The following is a 21,292-nucleotide window of genomic DNA, read 5'->3' as shown; positions in this document are numbered from 1 at the left end:
CTAAACTGTAACAATGAGAAATTCCATCCCATTTGTAGAACTTCTCCAAGTCCATTGTATTTTCATTAAAGTTATTTATACTAAAGTTTCGGCCATTTTAGATACACAGAGCAGTATACAGTAAAAAACAACATAAGATCTGCCATTGTGCCCTGCCTTGCCTCATTTTTTGCATATGCATGGACCTGCAAACTTCAACACAAAGATAGGACAAAAATGCAAGGTGTGAATATCACATATTGTCAGAATCACAGACGTATCTTCAAACAAGCCATAAACTGAGAATTGTCTGCTTTATTGTGTGACTTTTAATTAGTAAGTGTTATTTAATCAAGTCCTTTCCTTCAAATAATCACCAAAAGACATCTTAAATAGTATCTTAAAGGAACTCTACCCTTCCTACATTCCTCCACACCCTAGCACAGCCATTTATTATTTTGCATAGTTTTCTAATGTTTGCAGATAATGGAGCCTAGCAGTTAGTTATGTAAACTTCTGCTCCACGGTAGTGTAGTTAACTTATGCCCATCGACCTTGGGGCCATAGCTTCTGATTTATTCTAAAGAGGTGGTATCAATCACCTTTGCTACTGCTACTTTCTCCTTGAAGGGAAATGAATCCAGAGGAATGATGAGGGATGCACTGCAATCTCTGTTCTCTTCACATGAGGTACCCTGAAAAATAAAATTTAATGTAGAGAAATATTTAACATATATACCACAAAAAAGCACTGTCACCAACCTATCTTTTTGAATAGGGTTAACATTCAGCAATTTCCAAGTTGGCATCTATTATTTAGGTGTCTTAATGGATACAGCGCTCTTCCAGAGCAGAAGATCACGGAAAATTACTTTTGTTTAAAATACAAATTCTTCCTGTTTGTCTTAGTGAAGTATGGAAAACCATGAGCTTACTGTGCTCACTCGACCTGAAGATCACGTACCAAGCAGAAGGGCGGTTTCTTTTCTGCCAGAGCCATGCGCAGCTCTGGCAGACTGTACTTGATATAATGGAAGATGAGGGGCTTTTTGGGTTGCTGGGCAGAGACCAGTGACAGAGTCTGTCTCTCTTCATATGAGCCCTTCACTGAAAACAAGAAGTCTTTTTCTAAAGAAAATGGATGAAATATATACAGAGAAAATAATGGTTATGATCACAGAAATAGAACATTAAACAGTCATTTAGAAGTTGTTCTTTTTATATACAAGCCATTCAGCAATGCTTAAGAGTTCCTAGACTATCTTTATCCAAACAGGGAATATTACAGGAAACGAATCAAAACAAAAGAAAGAGATTGTAAAACAGCATTAGCTGTTTTGGAAACTCAAACCTGTAGGAAAACTGGGCAGAATGTAAACTGCTGAGACAGAATAATGTATTTACTTCAATTTTACAGCACTAATAAGTTTCATGCTCTACTTGCAAACCCCAGTTTTGATAGTTAGTTAGCATAGAACAGACACAGCATGGACACAGACAACCCATCCAACACCTGTGCTTATTACACAATACTATTTACACAATAATATTACATGATATTATAAGATACTGTGTTGAGTTATTACATCTCAGTTATATCATAGTAGTGTTCTTAAGAGAGAGAGGTAGACCTATACAGAAATGCAGCATGCTTGAAGAGTTGCTTGGACTACTTTTGCTAATGCCAGTGTTGACCCAAGTCATAACAAAACTAAGGTGATACCCATCCTACTATCATGGGGACATTTAGGATTCCTGTAAGAACAAAAAAGGGAAATTACTGGATAAGAAAGTGACAAAAAAATAGTTCTGAAATATCCAAATGGTTTATACTTCGCAGAGTTTAAAACCCAGTCACCACATTTCCTTTTTTTGTGTTGCATTTTTTGATGTTAATTAAAAAAGTCAAACATATTTTTGTTTCTAGTTTAAAGTCTAACCTGAAGCTTCTTTCTTCATCTGTTTATTGTCTACCAGAACTTCCAAGCAGGAAATTTCACGAGACTGCAGAAAGGATGAACGATGAGACAGTTAAATATCCAAAAATGAGCAACACCTGAGTCACTTCACAGCTATATATTTCTGGCTACCTAGGTTGCTGGGGTCTGAAAAACAGCCCACCTTGTGTTTGGTAGGCTTGTAAGAGAAAGATTTTGGCACTCTGACAATGTGCTGGGGTTTCAGCTGAAAGAAAAATGGCTGTGGCAGTATGGTCTGTCTCCAGGGACAGGGCTGGGAAGGGAGAGGAGATAACCAAGGAAGGAACAGGAGCATGCTGAGGACTCCTGAAGGTGAATTGATGGAACAGTCAAATCCACATCATCCAGGATACAGATGGGTGTGAGAGAGTCCCTAGAGCAGTTCCCAGAAGGGATGACACAGAGGCAGTAAGCCAGTGAAACCCAGTGACTGTGTTCACTCTTTCCAAATACATACTCCTCCACAGAGCCACACAGGCAGACAGCTGCCAGTGTCTGACCCCCTTCACCTCTGTCTCCTTCAGCTCTACCTGCAGTGAGATATTGGGGCACCTCCCACATTCATCCCTCCCAACACTAGTAGGAAAATGAACAGAAAGAGAAGAGAAATAGTTTAAAATTACCACTAATACACCATTATTGACAAGACTTTCAGGAGGAACCGGACTGAAAGACAGAAAAAAAAAAATGCTATCAGAACCAATATGTACTAAATAACTCTTTAAATGAACAGCAGGAATAACATTTTCCTTAAAGGTTGTCTCATCTAGCACAGTCAGTAATACACCACTGATTTTTATTTATTGCTGTTTGCAAAGATATCTGAAATACGGTTTCCTTACTTTTTTATAGTAATGAATAGTAAGAAATATTTAGCACACTTGCTGTAGTTCTTATTGTCTTTCTCCCTCCTCCAGGAAATATCAGAATAAATTAGCATCCAAGATGATTCTTGGTAGATAAGGAACAGAGTGTTTTTGCCAATATGCAGCTAACTTGATAAACACCATATGTGGCTATGATGCTATTGTAAACTACATTAAACCCTAGCACGTGTTTCACAGTTCTTCAGTTCCATATGGATTTTACTCACATGCTCTCTGATGCAAATTCAACCTCCAGCAGCTCTTGTGTCTGTAAAAGATTAATTAATTCTAAGCATTCAAATTAATTTTCTTTCTTGCTAACTATGCTTGTTAATGACTATTTGGGCTCCTGAAATAGCTCTTAAGATCTAATTTTCCTGTTTTAGGGTATGCTGAGATGATTGAAAGCAATTGAGTTAGAGTGATTTTGGAAGGTATTCTCCCTCCTCAGACTGCCTGTGCTTGTCCATTAAGTGTTGAGGCAGAGTACAATGGTCACACATGGAATCCCCGGTCCTAAGTCTGCCAGAAGTGTTGGCTTAAAACTGTCTAAAAGCATTGGTTTTTTTGGGTAATGCTATCAGAGGACTGATAGTCTTGGATAGCACTGGGCATTCTTGATTCTTCTGATGGGAAGGGTTCCCATAACAAGGATAATACATTGATCAGCTACTAAACAAGTTTATAGACTCCCAGCCGATATTACCTCTGTGTAAGCTGAATACCAATACTTATCCAATAAGAAAAGTCAGTGAAACAGCATATCTAAAAAAACATCTAAATTGAACATCCTTGTTGATGTCATCTTATATGTATTCAGACAGACTAAAGCAATGAAATACAGCAGATGGCTATCTACCAGCTTTAACATCTCAGCATGAATCTTTGTGTTATATTTGGGAATGCATGAAAAATTTACAGTCCAGGCTATCAGTTTTTAACTGAGTACTCCAACATCTATGTCTGCATATGCCAAAACTCGTAAGTGCTGGTCCTCGGAAAAGAAATTGTGACAGAAAAACTTTGCTCAGTGGTGATGGGATCTTCCATCCCCAGCAAAATCTATTAGAACAGCTAATCTATAAGAGCTAGCAAAAACCTTCAGCATGATATCCAACAGAAGGAGCACTTTGCATCCTATTGAACTAGGTTTGAATGGTATTTTTCAGATTAATAAAGTACAAATAAATATGAAATAAACCCTCCCACCTACAATTGCTTTACAGTAAGTTATTTAGGAGGTAATAGCAAAAGTACGTTCCCTTTCTGTGGCCACAGGTATTTTATTCCTCACCTCTGGATTTAATCGAAATGTCAAGTGAACAGTTTCTCCAAGCTGTATTTTAGCAACATCAAAGAGGACAGTGAAGAGGAGGTCATCTTTAGTGATTGCATTTTCATCATAGACTTTCAGTTCAAGAACATTCTGTGAATAGACATAGAGGATTAAGAACATTTCAATTTGGAGACCTTATGGAGGAACAAGATGATGTGCTCAGCGATTTAAGAAAGACAGACAACAGGGCGACATGAGAGAGCATGGTCAACTTTTCATCTACAATTATTAAACAGATCTCACATGGAGCTAATTACCAAGCAATCTGCGGAAACTGATATGTTTTTGTTAAATTGGCAAGAAACATGCACAGAAGCAGCAGAACAAAGGCCTATTTCCACTGGATTTCATCCTGCACCTCTCAACCTCCTGATCCTTCCTGTCATGGCAGGGAGCTTCTCCTCTCCCTCCTCTGCCAACCATCGTCTGGCTTGGTTGGAGGGGACGCAGCTCCACCAGGGGCTTCTTGCAGCTGCAGGCCAGCTGGCTCAGAGGTGCCTCCCACAGCGGTGAGCAACATAACGCCAGCAGCTGTTTTCCCAATGGGGAAATAATTCAGGCCCCAATAACTGAGGCAGCTCATTTTCATGAAAATTACAAGGACCTCTTATCTCAGAGGTTGCTCCTTATCTGTCAGATTCAAGTGAAATTTGCCAGCGGGTTTGATGCTTATCAAAGACACACGGATAGGTTCACAATCTCACACACAAATACATGCGCAAGAAGAGTGATCACGTGAGCTTCATTGCCTTAAAAGTTGAGAATAAATCACATGAACTCAAAAGCCAACTCAATACACAAATGTTCTTAAAGAAAGATGATCTAGTAACCCAAGTATTCCAGGAAATACTGACAGCTAACATTTCTGTAAGAAGCTGGTAAGTGAGAGATGGCAAGTGTTAGCAAACATGAGTTTGCAGTTTGCTGTCAGAAAGGCTGCTGTCCTGTAAGGGCACAAGTATAAATGCATCACACTGTGGTTCAAACAGAAAATATTATCCTCAGTGCAGACACGGTCATCTATGGAGCTCTGAATTTCTTTCCATCACCTCTCTAAGAAAAACAGACTGGCAAGAAGCAGAGACAAGCAGCCACAACAGTTAGGTTCACAGGCTGAAGAATATAATTTAAGAGGATGAGAAAGATATATCACAGAAATATATATTACAGTAATAGATACATCTATTATTGTAGCAGACTGTCCTTATTTGGCTAAAATGGTGGACATTTTCTAGTGTAGGAGGCAGAACAGCCTCTGGATGGTTTCCTGCTCCTGACAGAGGACATGAAGGCACCAGGTGCCTTGTGAAAGCGCTGGCAGAGACACACCGTCCTAACTTGACCCTCAGAGGGACAGGAGGCTGCCAGCTTGGTGGTGGGGAGGCCATGCAGCAGCCTGGGGAAGCCCATCCACATGGGTGGTAATCTGTCTGAAGTTCACCAGAACAGATCCCTTCCAATAAACACACTGGTTCCTGACAGGAAGCAGCTGAACATCAAAATGTTTTTATATTCCATGGTGACAATGTGTTGTGTGATTTTACTGAGCTCTAGCTCCCATGATTTGGCAAGATGAGTACCTGAGCTATACACATGACAAGTGAGAAGAAAATAAGCAGAGCAGCAGACTCTGGCTCTGTTCAGAAGGCAACGAGCACAGGAATTCCAGTGTATGCAGAGTAACCCGCAAGAGCCTTAACTTGGTCTTTTGAACACAGTAGTGAGGTAGCAGTGGCAGACATGCCAGTATGTGTTGTTGTCCAAAATCTCCAGAAGATGTTTGTGCAGTTTACACTAAAGTGACAGCAGCCACTACCATGCTGCTGCTGCCGCTCACCAAAAATTGCTGGGGCTACTGCCACGTCCTGCCACAAACTTAACTGCAGAATAAATAGAAGGTCTTCCAAAATACTCCTACTTGCAGGACTAGTTAAAGCAGCTTCCAGCAGCCACTGGCTCTGCCATGTTTTTTTGGCTATTACATCTGGTATCACAATTTTGAAATACTTGTCAGACACAGGCCATTGCAAGGTGCCAGTGTTCTGGTGCAAGACGTACAGATCAGTGGGTGTTTGTTCTCATGCTAAAATGTTCATGCCTTGCCTTCTGTCTTCCTGTTAAACCTGAAGGGCTTGGTGAAATTGTGCCTCAGTGGTATTTTGAAAGAAGCTGGACTTTTTTTAGGTCTGCAAGGAAAACACTGGAGTTAGGCCACAGATCAGCAGACATGCTGAAGCTGAAAAAGTGTACAAAACAGGACCAGCACCACCTCACCTGTGGTGAAGCTGTTCTGAGCATCCTGTTGGAATTGATGATTGGTCATTGATGATCAAGATAGGTGGGGGACTGGCCTGCTGATCAAGCACCTGGTGGAACTGCACTTCACCTGCTCTGTCAGCAGCACCAGGAACTGAAAGGTGCATGTCTTAAAACAAGGTTTGATAGCCCTAGGCATAAGCCAACCTTTCTTCATGCTTATCTTAAGCTCTCACATTTATCACCATGGTAAAAACTTAGCTAGTCTTTTGCAAACTTGAAAATTTTGTTTTGTTTGCCTTTTTTTTTTAAAAAAAAAAAGAGGTAATTCCAAAGAAATAATAATTAAAAAGCACTCAGGCTTGCTTTCGTTACTTAGTTCATGTGTCTTTTTTTTATGCTGTTCAGTCTACTCTGAAATTCTCACCTTTACTCTTGAAAAGCAGTGACTTCAAAAAAAAAAAAAAAAAAAAAGAAAAAATAATAAAAGAAAGAAAAAGTGAAAAGCAGAAGAACATTATATTGATAGCTGTGAAATATCTCATCTGTCTTCTACACAACACAAAAATAAAATTTAATTTTGCTGTTGCATGCTACTGCACACCCTTACCCACCATCCCTCCAGTCCCTCGCACATAGCTATTTTTATGGTACCCTATGTATAGATCACACAATGAGGTCTCTGTCCACATAGAAAAACAAATGCACTCTGTATCTTACTTTTACTTGGCTCTGGATCCTGAAGCAAAATGTTTCATTCCAGATTGGATCTTTGCAGTTCTTGATGGTTTTGGTCCGGACAGTCTCAGATGAAGCAGTAGGCAAGGACAGGCTTACATAGCAGTCAGTTTGACTAACTGTATTAAAAAAAAAAAAAAAAAAAAAAAAAAAAAAGAGAGATATGTTGTAACTAACATATTATGATAAAAATCTTAGAACATAAGCTTATAGCACTGCATAGACAGTAAGCCGCAAAAAGGAGATACTGTTTTTATTACTTTTCCTAAACATCCTTACTCAACAACCCTCACTACTACTTGTTCTGTCAAGCAGGTTGAAACTCTGGTCATTAACAGAGATTCAGAGAAGCTACTATCCTAATATATCTATACATCCTAATATCCAATTATCCTAGTAAAAGGAACTAGTGAGGAAGAAAAAAAAAAAAAAAAAAAGAGCTATTTTTATTTAACAAACCCATTATTGATGTGTCCCCAGTTTGTTGAGACCCTGAAGTGAAGAGCATGGCAGGACTCACTCCCTCTGTACTGTTGTTCACTCTTACCTATCCTAGGTTCTGTACTCATGTTTACACAACAGACATTTTATTTGTCTGCTGGGCAACCACAGTTGTCTCTATTGTCTCCAACCCCTAGAACTCATCTTGTAATCACAGTAGCAGGTCAGATTTGGTGTAATATGAGATAGTTTGGGACTATGGGACATATGCTGAGAGGCAGTGTGACCAAGCAGGTAACCTGCTGGAAAAGGTCTCATGACATGTTGGCTCCAATCCCAGCTCTGTTCCAGGCTGCTAGGTCATTGCAGGCAATTGCTTCCATTTAAATTAATCTTCTCTATCTGCATTTTCCCATCAATACAACAGTGATAATGATCATTTCCTCTTTTGTAACTTGCTTTGACATCCCATGATTAAAAGCATCACACACAAAAAATAACTACTATTATTATTACCAGATGGCCCACAAGAAAAGAGCACCTTATCAGTAATTATGTTTTTCTTTCTGTCAGTCTTTGGTTCTCATTCCACACTTTCTTTAAACGCGTTGTATTACTCATGTGGCAATGAATAGGTATTGCTTAAAACAATTTCTGCAATCATGTTACATATGATTTATCTTTCAAGTCTTCTGATACAACCTGAACATGAAACATCTTCCAGTTTTTCAGCATGCATTTGATAATTTCCCCCTTACTGTCCACAGTGGGGAAGAAAAGACTTCACCATTACAAATACAGACCTCTATACTACTTTTAAGGAATATTAGGATAATTTAAACTTATTACTATAATTTTAAATGCTGAATATGTGTAATATAATTTTAGATAACAATGTATTGGTTAATGAGGTCATAAAAGCATTTTTAGCTGTATTCCCCACAATATTTTCTACAATTCTTCCACTGATTTTTAGTAAGTGAAAAAGAGAATATTAACTTTGCACAGGTACATCCTCAGGCAGTGCAAGAGGAGAAGGTATGTGTGTTTCTGAGAATTTGTTCACTTGTGGTCTGGGAAATCTCTTTGTCATACATACTAGATAAGAAGCTTGTTTGAGAAGATGGGCTTTAGATAGTTTCTCTAGCAAAGAAACCAGTGCTACACTCTTGACTTGCATCTAGATAGAGCTGTGGTGGGAAATTTCTTCAATCTGTCATCCTCTCTGAACACAGTAGATCTGTAGCAAAAGTTACTCCAGTCTTTAAAACGGCTGCTCACCATTAATAAGAGCAAAACAAACTCCCACAGCTTGATGATCTACACTAACAGCAGCTCAGTTAGTAACCTGTGAGGCCTCAGTCTCAACATAGCTGAAGACAAGAATGTAGATAAAGACATTTGAATATGAAAACAAGCAATTACAACTAGACCACTGCATGAAAAATAACAAATTATGTCACAAAACTATACTGCTGTTGGACTTCAGATAACTTACAAACACAACATAGATTTATATAACATTAGGACCAGATCCCAAATACATAATGCTAGATGTAAGTGCCGGAGACTGAGATGTCTGCATACACTCCCAGCCGTGGACAAGAATAAGTGGATGCCCAGCGTCTTCCAGGTTCTAGTTCTCTTCCACTCACTTTCTACCTCCATCTTTAAAGACTTTTAACCGTGACCAGCTACTGAAATGAAACATATCCAGATTTAAGAGGACTGTTTTAATCAGCCTAGCATATGAGAAAGAGCTGAAGGAATTGAGTTTGCTAATTCAACAACAAAGAATGACAAAGAAGAGGGTAACAATCAGTTATGGAGTGTCCAAATGAGTGTAAAAAAGAGGAGAATGATCAGTGTCTCTGCATGGCAAGGTGGAAATAAACAAAAGACATAGTAGGAAAACTGTTCCATCTCTAAAAGTGCTCTAGCGAGCTCTCTTGAGAGCCTTTTTATAAATTTTCTATGAATCATTTCAGACAGTACTCCTGCTCAGATAATTTATCAGATAAGGTAAATTTGATCCTGCTTCAGGAGAAGAGGACCAGTCCAGGTGAACCTACAAACATATTATATGGAATCAGGGCTTGCTGCCACGTGATGCCCATGTTTATGCTGGAAGGCAATAAACAGAATAATCATGGCATGATTATTATATAGATCAATTGTATTACATGGAAACCAACTAACCAGTCTCCCTCCCAGACTTGACTGTCTGGGAAGGAAGTGATAGAGAAATCCTTATACTGTACCACAAGCCCAAATGAAAGATTCCCAGATAATATTTGGATGATGAAAGGCCTCATTATTTGCAAAAGTACTGCAAATGTGAGAGACAATTTTATGAACCACATTTTGAACATACAGGGCATAACATAGACAGAAATTACAGTTTGTTTTAAGTTTATTTCCTCATTAGGTCTGGATTAAAAATTTATATCAAAGCAGTGGTTCATCCTGATGTAAATACTATGCTTTGGATGTGTACCATGTGCTTTGCTTCTGGCAGTCAAGTCTTCACATTGTATATATCTTTTCTACAAAGATGCCACTGTCAGCTTCTTTCACATCGAAGTAAACCACTGATAAACACACAGCATCCAGACTGTCTTTTATCATAGGACTACAACTAATCCCATTTTCACAGTTAAATGAGTTCACACTTCTGGCTGGAATCCTCCAGCACTCCCAACTGATCTAGGAGTTTACAGCAACTTTCCTGTGAATAAGAATGAATGAAAACATTAAGAATGTATATGACTTACAAAGAACATTTTCACCCCAAACCTTTTCTGTCTACTTTTTCTTCTTGAACAGAAAGGGAACTTTGGAGAGAAATGTTGTAAAGATTGGGCCTGGATAAATAGAAGATGAATACCTTTGCCAGGCAGATGTTCAAAAAGATTGTCAATTTTATAGCAGAACAGGATATAAGCGCTATCTCCAACATTTGTGAGTGAATCTCTCTTTTCAACTTCACTGGCTACTATTGCAGCACTACTTTATTGCCTCTTGCTGGATACAGCAAGACAAATTACCTGGGAGGGAAGCCATAGCCTCATGTGGAAACCCTCACGTGCTTTTTCAGTGATGCAGACTACCACTGCCACGTAAAATCTAGCCTCTCTTCTTTACATTGGCCTCCCACATAATAGCAAATTACCTCAAGATTCTTGGCCCTTATCTGTAAGGTAATCAACGGCCTCAATTCAGCAAAAAGGTTGGCTGAAGCTCCTCTCTAGAGAACATCACTGATAAAAGTCCTCAAGGGCAAGGTTTTCCCTGGCACTGCTTCAGAGTCTTCGGGATAAACCTCCACGGGGACTCTGACATCCCACAAGCCCTATCACATTGCTCTTCTAGCAAAAAGCTCACCTCAGCAGCATGCTTCATCTCATGCCTGTGAAGGAGCACTAAGAGCATGCATGTATAAAACAAAGCCACTCTCTGCTCAGCATGTACGGGAAGGAGTGAATCATTGATTACAGTATCAGTCACATTGCTTAATGCACAGCTAGATGATCTGCAGATACTGTTGTCTTGATGAAACTGGAGCAACCAGGACTGAATTAGAACAGATTCTGCAGCATCTTTAATAGTATGTAAGAAAATCTGTTGGTAATCACTGAACAAAAAATGTATTTTTCACATTAAAATACTGAAGGTAGGAAGTTGTACCTTCTTCTCATCAAAGGACTATCTCAGATATCTTGAAGCAAGTCGTGCAATGAGTAAATACGTGTATCAATCTTCACGTTCTTTATGAACTTCTTGGAATGTGCCACCTAACTAATAGTACTATAACAGATCTGCTGATATTCTAGTTGTGGCCACTGTTCAGTGTCAAACAAAGTATACTTTGTTCTTAAATGCAATACACTACTGTAAAATAATAACAAGTACACAGAGTAAAAATATGATCATTATCAAAGATGATCAAAAATGCCAAGGTACAATAACTTTTAAGAAGAAGTGGGAGATGGTAAGCGTGGGAAAAGGCACTGCTCAGCTTAACTTCATAAGGACTGAGAAGGCATTACATAACTCAGCCCAAAGAAATTTATAAATACAGAATGTCTATTCAGAAATCAAAGCACATATGGCATTGCTACTATCTGTTAATAACCCCTGAAGTTGCCTACATATGTTTGAAAGAAACTGAACACTAGTCTTGTGCTGTGTTTTCTATAAGCACAACACTTCATAAAACATATCTCAGCTCTCGCTCAGATGTCCATCCAGGTTTGCTGGAACTTTCCAAGCTCAAATATGAGCTTGTCATGTTTGAAACAAAGTCATGTGCCACAGCCTAAAGCTCTGCAATCTAAGTGTTGGAGAAAGAATGAAGGGCCATGAAGCTCTGTATAGACCTGTGACTTGTCAAAAAACATGGTTTGGTTCTACATTGCTGCCATTATCACCTACTCATTCCAGCCTCTATTCTCCACCCAAGCTTCTCCCTTGTTCATTTCCATTGCCTCCGCCCTCTTACAACCTGTTTTAAAACAGGTTTTGAGATTTAAAAAATTATAAAACATTTCAAAGCCCATTTCAACTGCTCATTAGATACGTATTTCCTCTGAACAAGAGGACAGTGAAGTCTACCAAGAGTATGTAGTACCACCACAAAAGACTTTCATAAGATCACCCCTGTTCAGTGGAAGACAACAGCTGCAGTACCACTTGTGCTGGTACAGTATTAGAGCATGGTAGCTGCTCCCAGCTTTTGTCTTTGAGACAGGGATGAGCCTGACACTTTTATCAAAAGTTGACTCCTTTCACCAGTCCTTCAGACACTAAACAGTTTATCCTTCTAATGCCCCTGTGAGGTACCTAATACCCATTCTGCAGTCCTTAGTGTAGAGATGAGGAACTAATGCTCTGAGTAAAAACACCTTTTCCAAGACTACACCACTAGTCTACAGCAAGTCATGGGGGAACATTGTATATAATACCTTTAACCACCAAAACAGCTTTCTATTCTTGCACACAGAAGGTACACAGAAGTCAGCATGGCTACAGGAAGATGGCCAGGTGCAATTAGTAATTACGCAATTAGACCTTGATCCTGATCTGAACAGTTTTCATTTACAGTAAGAAAAGCCTTGCTTCAGGTATGACATCACAGGGAGGAGTTTCTGATGATCAGCAGTTGCTTCTTTTATGTGTTTTTGTTTCAGTTTCTTAACCAATTAGAAAATCACTGTTTACAGGCCTTGTTGCAACTTTGTAGTTATCTACATAACTATTTCTCTGTCTTTGTTCAGGTACAAGCACTGACCTATTGTCAAGCATTTATCTTAGGTTGCCTTTAGGATTTCTCTCAATGCAAACACAGCCCTCCTGAGGGGCTAGTAGCATGAGGAACCTAGATGAGATGTCTTACAGGGGCAGCAATGCTCTTAATCATAGGGCCACATTCAAGGATTTTCCTCAACCACAGCAAAAGTCAATGACCACATTCATTTTAACAGAAGACTGATTTCACCCTAAGGCATTAGTGCTGGCTGGCTCACACTATCTGCCTGCCTGCCTCACACGACAGATGCTGCTGGCTTCTCACACTCATAATACAGGCAGTGGAAAGGGTAAGAAGCAGTATATGCAGCTTGTTTAGCATGTCTTCAGTCATTCCTTTTCCTATCAAAGAGCCTCTTTTGGACAACACAGCAGCTGAAGTCTTGCTATGGTGGGTTACCCAGGATTTAGATGATATAGGGAAAAAATTAGTAATACTGCCTTTCAAGTCTTAAAATCAATGGTCAGTGCAGTATTGTGAGTTTGTTATTGAAATGACACAGCAACAAGACAGATTTAGCACTACAGCAAGATATAAAGACAAGTTTCATAATTTATGTAATGAAAACACTAATTGAAAAGTAGGCTGTCATTTTAAAAATAAAATAAAATAAAATAATATCACAGGTATTTCAGGAAACACTTTCTGGAACCTTGGACTTTGCTAAATGCAAAGTAGCAAACATGGTATGGCAAACAGCCTCAATGAAAACAATATCAACAATGGGGAATTTCCACAGTATGGGTCTAATTCCTGTTAGGTTGAAATGCAGTTGTACTTGGCTTGCAGAGAAGTCTTTCCAGAAAGAAATTCTTACACGGTGGAAATGCAGGGTCCTGCACAGAGGTGGCTTCAAAGGGGGCTGTGAAGAAATGAATGCAGGGACTTGAGGACGAAGGCTCACCTCTCTCTTTTAGAGATCTTGGCTGGTGGATCAGCCCTTGACAAACAAGACTTTTGCAACAACTGATCTCTTCCTACACATGGTGGCAGCTTCTGAAATCCAAGCTCCACCACACCAACTGACAGAAAAAAACACAAGGGAAGGTCACAGAAAGCCACTGGATGGAAGAACAAATTCAAGGCCTTTCAGAAGCAACAGCCAAACTGATTTTGCCACTGCAAAGATGAGCATTGAGATAGCAGCAAAGGTTTTTGTGACAAGGAAACCAGTCTGGACAAAGATTGTTGTTGATACATAAAGATTACATAGGCTCAAAAAGAGACTAGAAGAGTTGCTGCATTCATAGACACGCCGTTTGGCCTGGGATATCACCACATCTGAAGTGCTTGGAGGATGAGAGAACACTATACTGTTTCACCTTACTCTCATCCTCCTCCTGAGGCACCTGCCTTTGGCTGCTCTCAGACTTTAGCAGGAGAGACCTTTGGTCAGCTCCAGTGCAGCCGTCCCTGTCCCTTGTGCACTTTGATGGGAATATAGGAATGTGGACAGGCCATGGGCCTCAGCCTGTGACTCCTGTACCTGGTGGTTCCTGCTGGCTATAGTTCACAGCTAACTCTTCTCCCAACAGCAGCAGCAATGTCGGCTCTTCTCTGCCAGGAGAAAACAGGCATGGCCATGTACCTGCCGCTAGGAATGTGTCGCAGCTCCCTGTTTTGCCTGTGTCTCAAGCCAGCCTGTTTGGATGACGGATGTTCAAACTTCAGGCAGTTAAACACATTTATCCACACACTATCCTGTACAGCTGCAGAGAAATTGCACCATCTAGACAGTGAATCCAGATTCTGCTGGAGCAGTGGGTATGTTTGTGACAGCCACAAAGCTTTCACAGTTTAAAAACAAGAGATAGCTGCAGCTATGCAGCTGTTAATGTTAAGTTGTCTGCCAGTTCTGGAATAAATGCAAGGGTGCAATTGTTTTGTGTGAGAGAGAGCCCTAAATAATATGTAGAAAAGGCCTTTTCAGGCCAGCCAGAAAATATTAGGATTTCTCTAGAAGGCATTTCTGCTGCCCAAGCAAGGCAAATAAGATTAGAAATAATAATAATATCCATAACTATTTAATTGCAATATAAGCATACAGACCACCCCAAAGAATACCATTGAATCAGGAGCCAGACCTTGTGAGACACAGATCTCTTGGGAGATCTGTGGGAGAGTGGTGTGATGAAAAGCATGCCTTAGTGTTTCTCCTGTCCAGAAGCATCTGCTGTAGGCCACTTCCGAGGACTACAGAACCAGATGAACCTTTGGGCTGGTCTAGTATCACCATTATTACAACTTTTTATAGAAAAACTTTAGCTAAACTCAAATATGTCCAGAAATTGGGACGCCATTGTCTTGGGAATTATGTGTACTACTTAGACTGTAGCTGCGTGATATCCTACATATGTTGGAGAAAATTCTTCTGATTCATGAGTAAGCCTTACTCATATCAGATTTCAACACACATTAGTAGCCTAATTCTTGTTATTATGCTCACACCACATACAAATACGACCTTTTGTTTGACACAAAAGGAAAAACCTAGGCAATCACGATCATAGTTAATTGACATAGATATCCTGTAATATAAAAACAAATCCTCTATTATACAACTTGTGCAAGATTTAAGGAGGCAAAGATGCTGTGGGTAGCAGTTCCTCTGCACAGAGGAGGACACGGGCTCTCCTTTAGCTGTACAGTGCCACAGAGCAAGAAAATCAAAGCATACTTGTCTTTGACACATGGTCTTCCAAAAACTACATTTTGGCCTAATCCAACTGACTCCATCAAAGCACAGATAGGTTTTTCAGCTTGAACTACTTCTGCTCCCTCTTTCAACTCTGTCACCAACACCCTCTCTCTTAACAACTTTAAATTATACAAAAATAGTAAATAAACCAAATAACTGTAAATGGGAAATACAACCATTGTTTTATGCTTTTCCTAAAATATGTTTTGTTTGAAATGTTTAAAATACTTACAAATACGTGAGGAAAGTTGTGAATTACATGAGAAATACATTCCCACAAAAAGTATTTTCCAAAAAAATAAATAAGCGAAGAATAATCCTAAACCTGAAATTATTTGTAATTTTATTTAGAGATGCTACTGTTAGTCTTATGGATCTATAAAGTAAAAAAAAAAAAGAAAAAGTTTTTTTTACTCAGTTTCGGTTTGCTTTTTAACAGTGAATAATTTCTCATTTATTGACCTTTAACAACACACACTAGCCTTTTAAAATGGTGAGCAAAACCTTTGAGGCCAGTCCAATATTTTTTTGGAAAGCCATGTGGTCTCCATGGAAGCAAATATTCTTGCTGAGTTCACTTGGGTTTACTTACTATGTAAAGATACATATTCACTTCCTTCTTGCTACAGTCCTGCCTTGTGTCTTCTCTCTGAGACAGATTTGAGTTGTCCCATCAGCTTGGTTTGTCCTACATGAGCAACCACTGAGATTTTTTCTTTTCCACTCTCACCCACTACACCAACCCCCCAGAAACATTTCAGTCATATTGTTTTTGCTTTGCAAGCCTGGTATTTCAAATGCATTTCAGTAAACCATTCACAGAAAAAGTTGTTTGACAATAAGCCATATAATGTCTTTTTTTTTTTTTTTTTTTTAATAAGATATAGAAATATAGATGTGCCTGAATGTACTTCTACTGCCTGCAAAAGACAGACAGATGGTAGCAGAGCTCCTCATATTACCCCACAGCCTGTAGCAGCCACTCATCATCAGTGCTGGCATTTTCATCCAGAAGCAGGGGCACAGCCTGTATCACAGCATGTCAGACACTGTAACTGACACTTAGTTGTTAACAGTTAAGACACTTCACAGTATACCACAGCTGACTTTTGGTATTTCCATTAAGTGTAACACTTCTATAAACTGAAAGGTATTGTTTATAAAAGAGTGTATTTTAAGAATAGCACATATTCAAATATGGAACAATATCTGAAACCATGGTGACACTTTGTACACAGATACATGTTACAGTGCTCGGTTAGCCTTACTGCTTTCTGAACTGAACTACTATCAAAGAAAAACCGTGATACTCACACAGATCTGCCTTTCTCAGATTTCTCATCCTTATGACTTTTACAGAGAGGGAGCTGCATGGACATTCTTCACACTGCAGAAATATGACAAAACAAATAGTCGCATAAACATTAAATGGTTTATGCTTCATAAAGCATGCACTCCCATAAGTGTTTGTTGCACTTTTTAACACCATGCAGCAAAATTGGAAGACTAGTTCTCCTGCCCTTTATCACTAAGAAGCCTCTAGCTTTACTCATTCTCATGGGGCTGTTTTAGTGGTTAAGGACAGGGGGGAAGAGCAGAAAGGATGAGGAGCCCCATTCCACCACGCTTTGAGCACATTTCTCCCACGTGAAGACCATTGCAAGATTCAGTTCATTACTCTCCTGTCCTTTTGAAATGATAAACCTATAGATTCATAGGGTTTCTTTAGCCACTTTGTTTACACTTTCACTCTGCTTGTTTGTTAAGCCATGGAGGTCCCACACTGGAGGTCTCTGAGCCCTTCATTGGTTTCAATGAACACTTTTGCTAACATATCCCTGTTATGCAGAAATGTTCTGTAATTTCCATTTTAGAATATTTGTATATATTTATTTATTAATTTTAATATTGTATATAATTTATTAATTTTAATATTGTATATATATATTTAGAATAATGTAATTTCATTAGAGCTAATGAAGATGACCACAGAATGATTAAGTAACTCATTCATAGTCAGACAGCAAGTTAATTTCAGAGCTGAGGAAAGGACAGAGCACGAGACTTTCTGAAGCCCAATAGAGAGTTTTGTGTCTTTCCCTGCCTATGTTCCACCAAAGGAGAGGAGGAAAAAAAAAAAAAAAAAGTATAAAAAAAAAAAAGAAGAAGAAAAGGAAAAAAGAAAAAGAAAAAGAAAGAATTCACAGACCAAGATTTTCTTGGGTGTCAGCCATGCACAAACGTCAAACTAGTTCTGTCTTTGTGTCTGTGATTAACTACTGTTGTAAGTCTGTGACTCTCCTATGTAAACCACTACCAGGTGGCTGCTAGCACAGCTACCTAGGCACAGCAAATGACAATACTCATAGCTGACAAATGCTGTGCTGAGAAAGATCCCAACATGCTTACATCAAACCACAGATTCAGCCCAGGTCCTCAGCAAATTTCTATGAGAAACATCAGACTTCTTCCCAACCTCTGTGTGGGTCACCCAGTGCAGCTGATTTTCTCTCCACCACCAAAAATGCCTCCACAGGGATGTTAGTACCAGCAAAGCCATAGGTCTGCCTGACATAAATAACTACATGCATAAAGTTGGACTAACAGCTCCTGAGACCTATTCTAGACACCAGAATCCCAGTCACAAACTCACCCCAGGTCATCTTCAGCTTGTAATGAATTTTGGTCTGAATTTCCTACCTCACGAGAACTCCAGTAGGATCCCATTTTGCTCCCAGCTGCATACAAGTCAGATATGGTTGTCACGTTAGTGTTACAGGCAACAGCTGGCAGTGACTCGTGAAGTACCTCTGCAAACTTTAAGGAGGCACCTGTTGAGCACCAAGTGGCTTATCTATGCCCCACCTTCTTTATTGCCTGAAAGGGAAAGTATGAAGAGAGAAGGGGAGGGAATTTGCTGAGTTTATTTGATAGCTAAACACCACAGGTGTGTGTTGGAGGAATGCTGTACACACCAAGATGCTTAGAGCTATTGGCAAATCAAGATTAAGGAGTGATAGTGCACAGCACTTGCATGGATACCTATAACCTGGCAGTCTAACAATGCACAAATCAGAGAAGATAACAGTAGATATGTGTAGGATGAAGGAAAACAGCAGTTTAGCAGTAATTCAATAAACAGTCAAAAGTATTGTGGAGAAAACTTTTAAAGATTCTTCATTTCAACCAAATTTGATTTACTTTCCTAAGGTAGAATTACACGCTGGTAGATTTTCCCCCCCCTTTCATGTGTGTACTTGGTCAGCTTGATTATATGTTTTCCTGCTTTCAGGACCTTCACAAACAAGCAAAAAAAGAAAACAAACAAGCAAAAAAGTAAACCAAGACAAAAAAAAAAAAAAAAAACAAAAAAAAAAAAACCATTTTCCTCCAAATTTGGGCGTACATTCATTCATCTTAAATGCTAATGTCTAGTTGTTTTCAACATGATACAGTGTAATTAAATTGATATAAAAATGACACTTTTTTTTTTTTTTTTTTTTCTGGCAGAAAACTGCAACAGCAGATATGTAAATACCTGTGTATGTATCCCACTACTAACAAGCCCAGATATCTGGTATGAAATCACCATTTGATGTCTGCTGGAGCTGATGCTGTATTCTCACAAAATGGTGGTAGTACCCACCACCTGTCTTCCCCTTCTACACACATCAGGAAAATGCACAATAAAAAAAACTCAATCCTGTACCTACAACATTCCCCCAAAGGCATTCTTTCTGGTAAGAGATCTTCAGCATCATAATAACATTCCTTAAATCCTAATTTCTTCTATTGGCCTGTCTACAACAATCATTCCCAAAATCAAATCATCCTGCTCTGTACAGTAAGAAATAAGCATTACCAAGCTCAATAATCAGGTAAACCAAGTAAATCCATGAAAAGATGCTGAATCAGACAAGCAGCCTTGGCTGTTTGTCCAAAGCTGAGAAACTTGATCAGCAAGTGGGTAAGCCTGGACTGTTTTGTTAGCTTCTGCAGTGGTCGAGCTGTTGTCTCCTGAGCCTTCCCCTGGGAAAGTCTGACTTGAATAGTTCAAGGAAAGAAAAACTCTGGACCAGTGTCCAGGCCTCTATCCCCTCCTCCAGAGGATCTCTTAAACTCAGTGTGAGTGTCCCCTACAGTAAGCACTGGAGGGCATGGGTGGAGCTGGAGGGATCCCATCCTGGACACTGGCTAGCAAATGGCTCTGCTAGAAGGCCTAGTGGTAAGGCCCAGGACAGGCACCTGGGACACATCTAGCATGAGCATACAGAACAGGAAGAATCCAGTAACGGAAAACACAATGACAATGTCCAAGAAACTACAGTTTCTGTTTTGGTTCAGATTTTCTAATATTTTAGGGTACATCTCAAATTCCATTAATAGACATGCAGAAGGTGTAGCAGTCTGTAGGAGGGACCCTTAGGTCCCTTTTCTAAGGAATATGTATTTTCTAACTAGCCTGAGGCTGGTAAAACCAGGTGAGCAGGTCCTTACCATTTGAACCAGGGTACCCCAGGAGACTTGGCAGACTTGGCAGAGCTGATACAACACTCAGATCTTTGCAGTAACAGGACAACTCTGACAAACATGATGAGACCCTCCCTGGTAGGCATTAAAGATTAAAACATGATGCCCATTTTGACAGTTTGGGTTCTTTATTTTGAGCTTATCAGTGGCTTTTCAGATAGAACGTCAGACAGGATTTAAGATAAGAGTGAAAATATCTACATGCCTTGCTGGTAAATGTGAGTAGAGAAAAGACCCTTCTATAGCTCTTACCTACTTCTTTTAGGCCAGGCTGCACAAGGAGGTAAGAGACTCTTCTGACTCTCATCCTGGCTGGCCAGCTGCCAGCTACTGTCTATGTCTCACAACCCTTTTTGTGGGTCTAGGACCAAAATAACCAGCTCCAGTTCTAGAAAAGACTAAAGACTATTCATCTTTCTCCAGTAATTTGCCTCTGAGGAAAAATTCATAACAAACTACAATTCCCTCTATGGTGGACTTTTCTTGACTGTTCTTGACTGTTGTGTGTTTCAGTAGATTCCCTTCTCTGAGCAGCTGAGCTTTTTCTTTCTTTCTTTCTTTCTTTCTTTCTTTCTTTCTTTCTTTCTTTCTTTCTTTCTTTCTTTCTTTCTTTCTTTCTTCCTTTCTTCCTTTCTTCCTTTCTTCCTTTCTTCCTTTCTTCCTTTCTTCCTTTCTTCCTTTCTTCCTTTTCTTTCTTTCTTTCTTTTTTTATTTTTTAAAGCAAAACAGTTAATATATTTTTTTTTTCATAATATCTAAACAATTGCCCAAAGGGGGAGAGGATTTAGTTATGAAATTTCTCATTAGCTGAAGTGGAAGAAATATAAGATATTTATTCTGTTATATATAAACATGTAGGTGCAGTGGTGGTTGATCAACATCCATGCTTTGGCAGACAAGCTCTCACTTCTTCGGAATGACACACAACCATTTCCTGTTTCTGTTACAAACCGGTCTCCTGGACAGCCTGAAGAGGAGTGCTGCTTTTTGTTTATGGATTGCTCATCAGGTTGCCTTCATCATGTGTGTACGCACATCATTTAGTGCATTCTCAGGAAATGCTTTGGACACCTCTTCATCTGTTCTTTGGTAATCACGCTGGTGTTGGAGAGCTGTTACATTTTTGTGTGTGCTTAAATCAGCTTTTCCCACTCAGCCACT

General features: G+C 39.4%; 1 protein-coding gene across 1 annotated transcript in view; it reads right to left on the bottom strand.

Moving 5' to 3' along the window:
• LOC311210114 (cytosolic phospholipase A2 epsilon-like) overlaps positions 1 to 18,328 on the bottom strand; it is a gene marked incomplete at both ends in the record, with an annotated part of 28,761 nt that extends 10,433 nt beyond the window's left edge. Inside the window, 9 exons of the mRNA XM_084287904.1 lie at positions 582 to 674; positions 944 to 1,107; positions 1,920 to 1,983; positions 2,582 to 2,624; positions 3,052 to 3,092; positions 4,119 to 4,250; positions 7,137 to 7,273; positions 16,916 to 16,988; positions 18,302 to 18,328. Of these exons, the coding sequence (XP_084144030.1) occupies positions 582 to 674; positions 944 to 1,107; positions 1,920 to 1,983; positions 2,582 to 2,624; positions 3,052 to 3,092; positions 4,119 to 4,250; positions 7,137 to 7,273; positions 16,916 to 16,988; positions 18,302 to 18,328 (774 nt within the window). The remainder of the gene's footprint in view (positions 1 to 581; positions 675 to 943; positions 1,108 to 1,919; positions 1,984 to 2,581; positions 2,625 to 3,051; positions 3,093 to 4,118; positions 4,251 to 7,136; positions 7,274 to 16,915; positions 16,989 to 18,301) is intronic.
• Between the last annotated feature and the right edge of the window lie 2,964 nt (positions 18,329 to 21,292).

The sequence above is a fragment of the Netta rufina genome, assembly GCF_964035555.1.
Source record: "Netta rufina genome assembly, chromosome: 5".
Classification (NCBI taxonomy): Eukaryota; Metazoa; Chordata; class Aves; order Anseriformes; family Anatidae; genus Netta; species Netta rufina.
The sequence above is the reverse complement of the archived record's forward strand: the minus strand, read 5'-3'. Positions and strand labels throughout refer to the sequence as shown.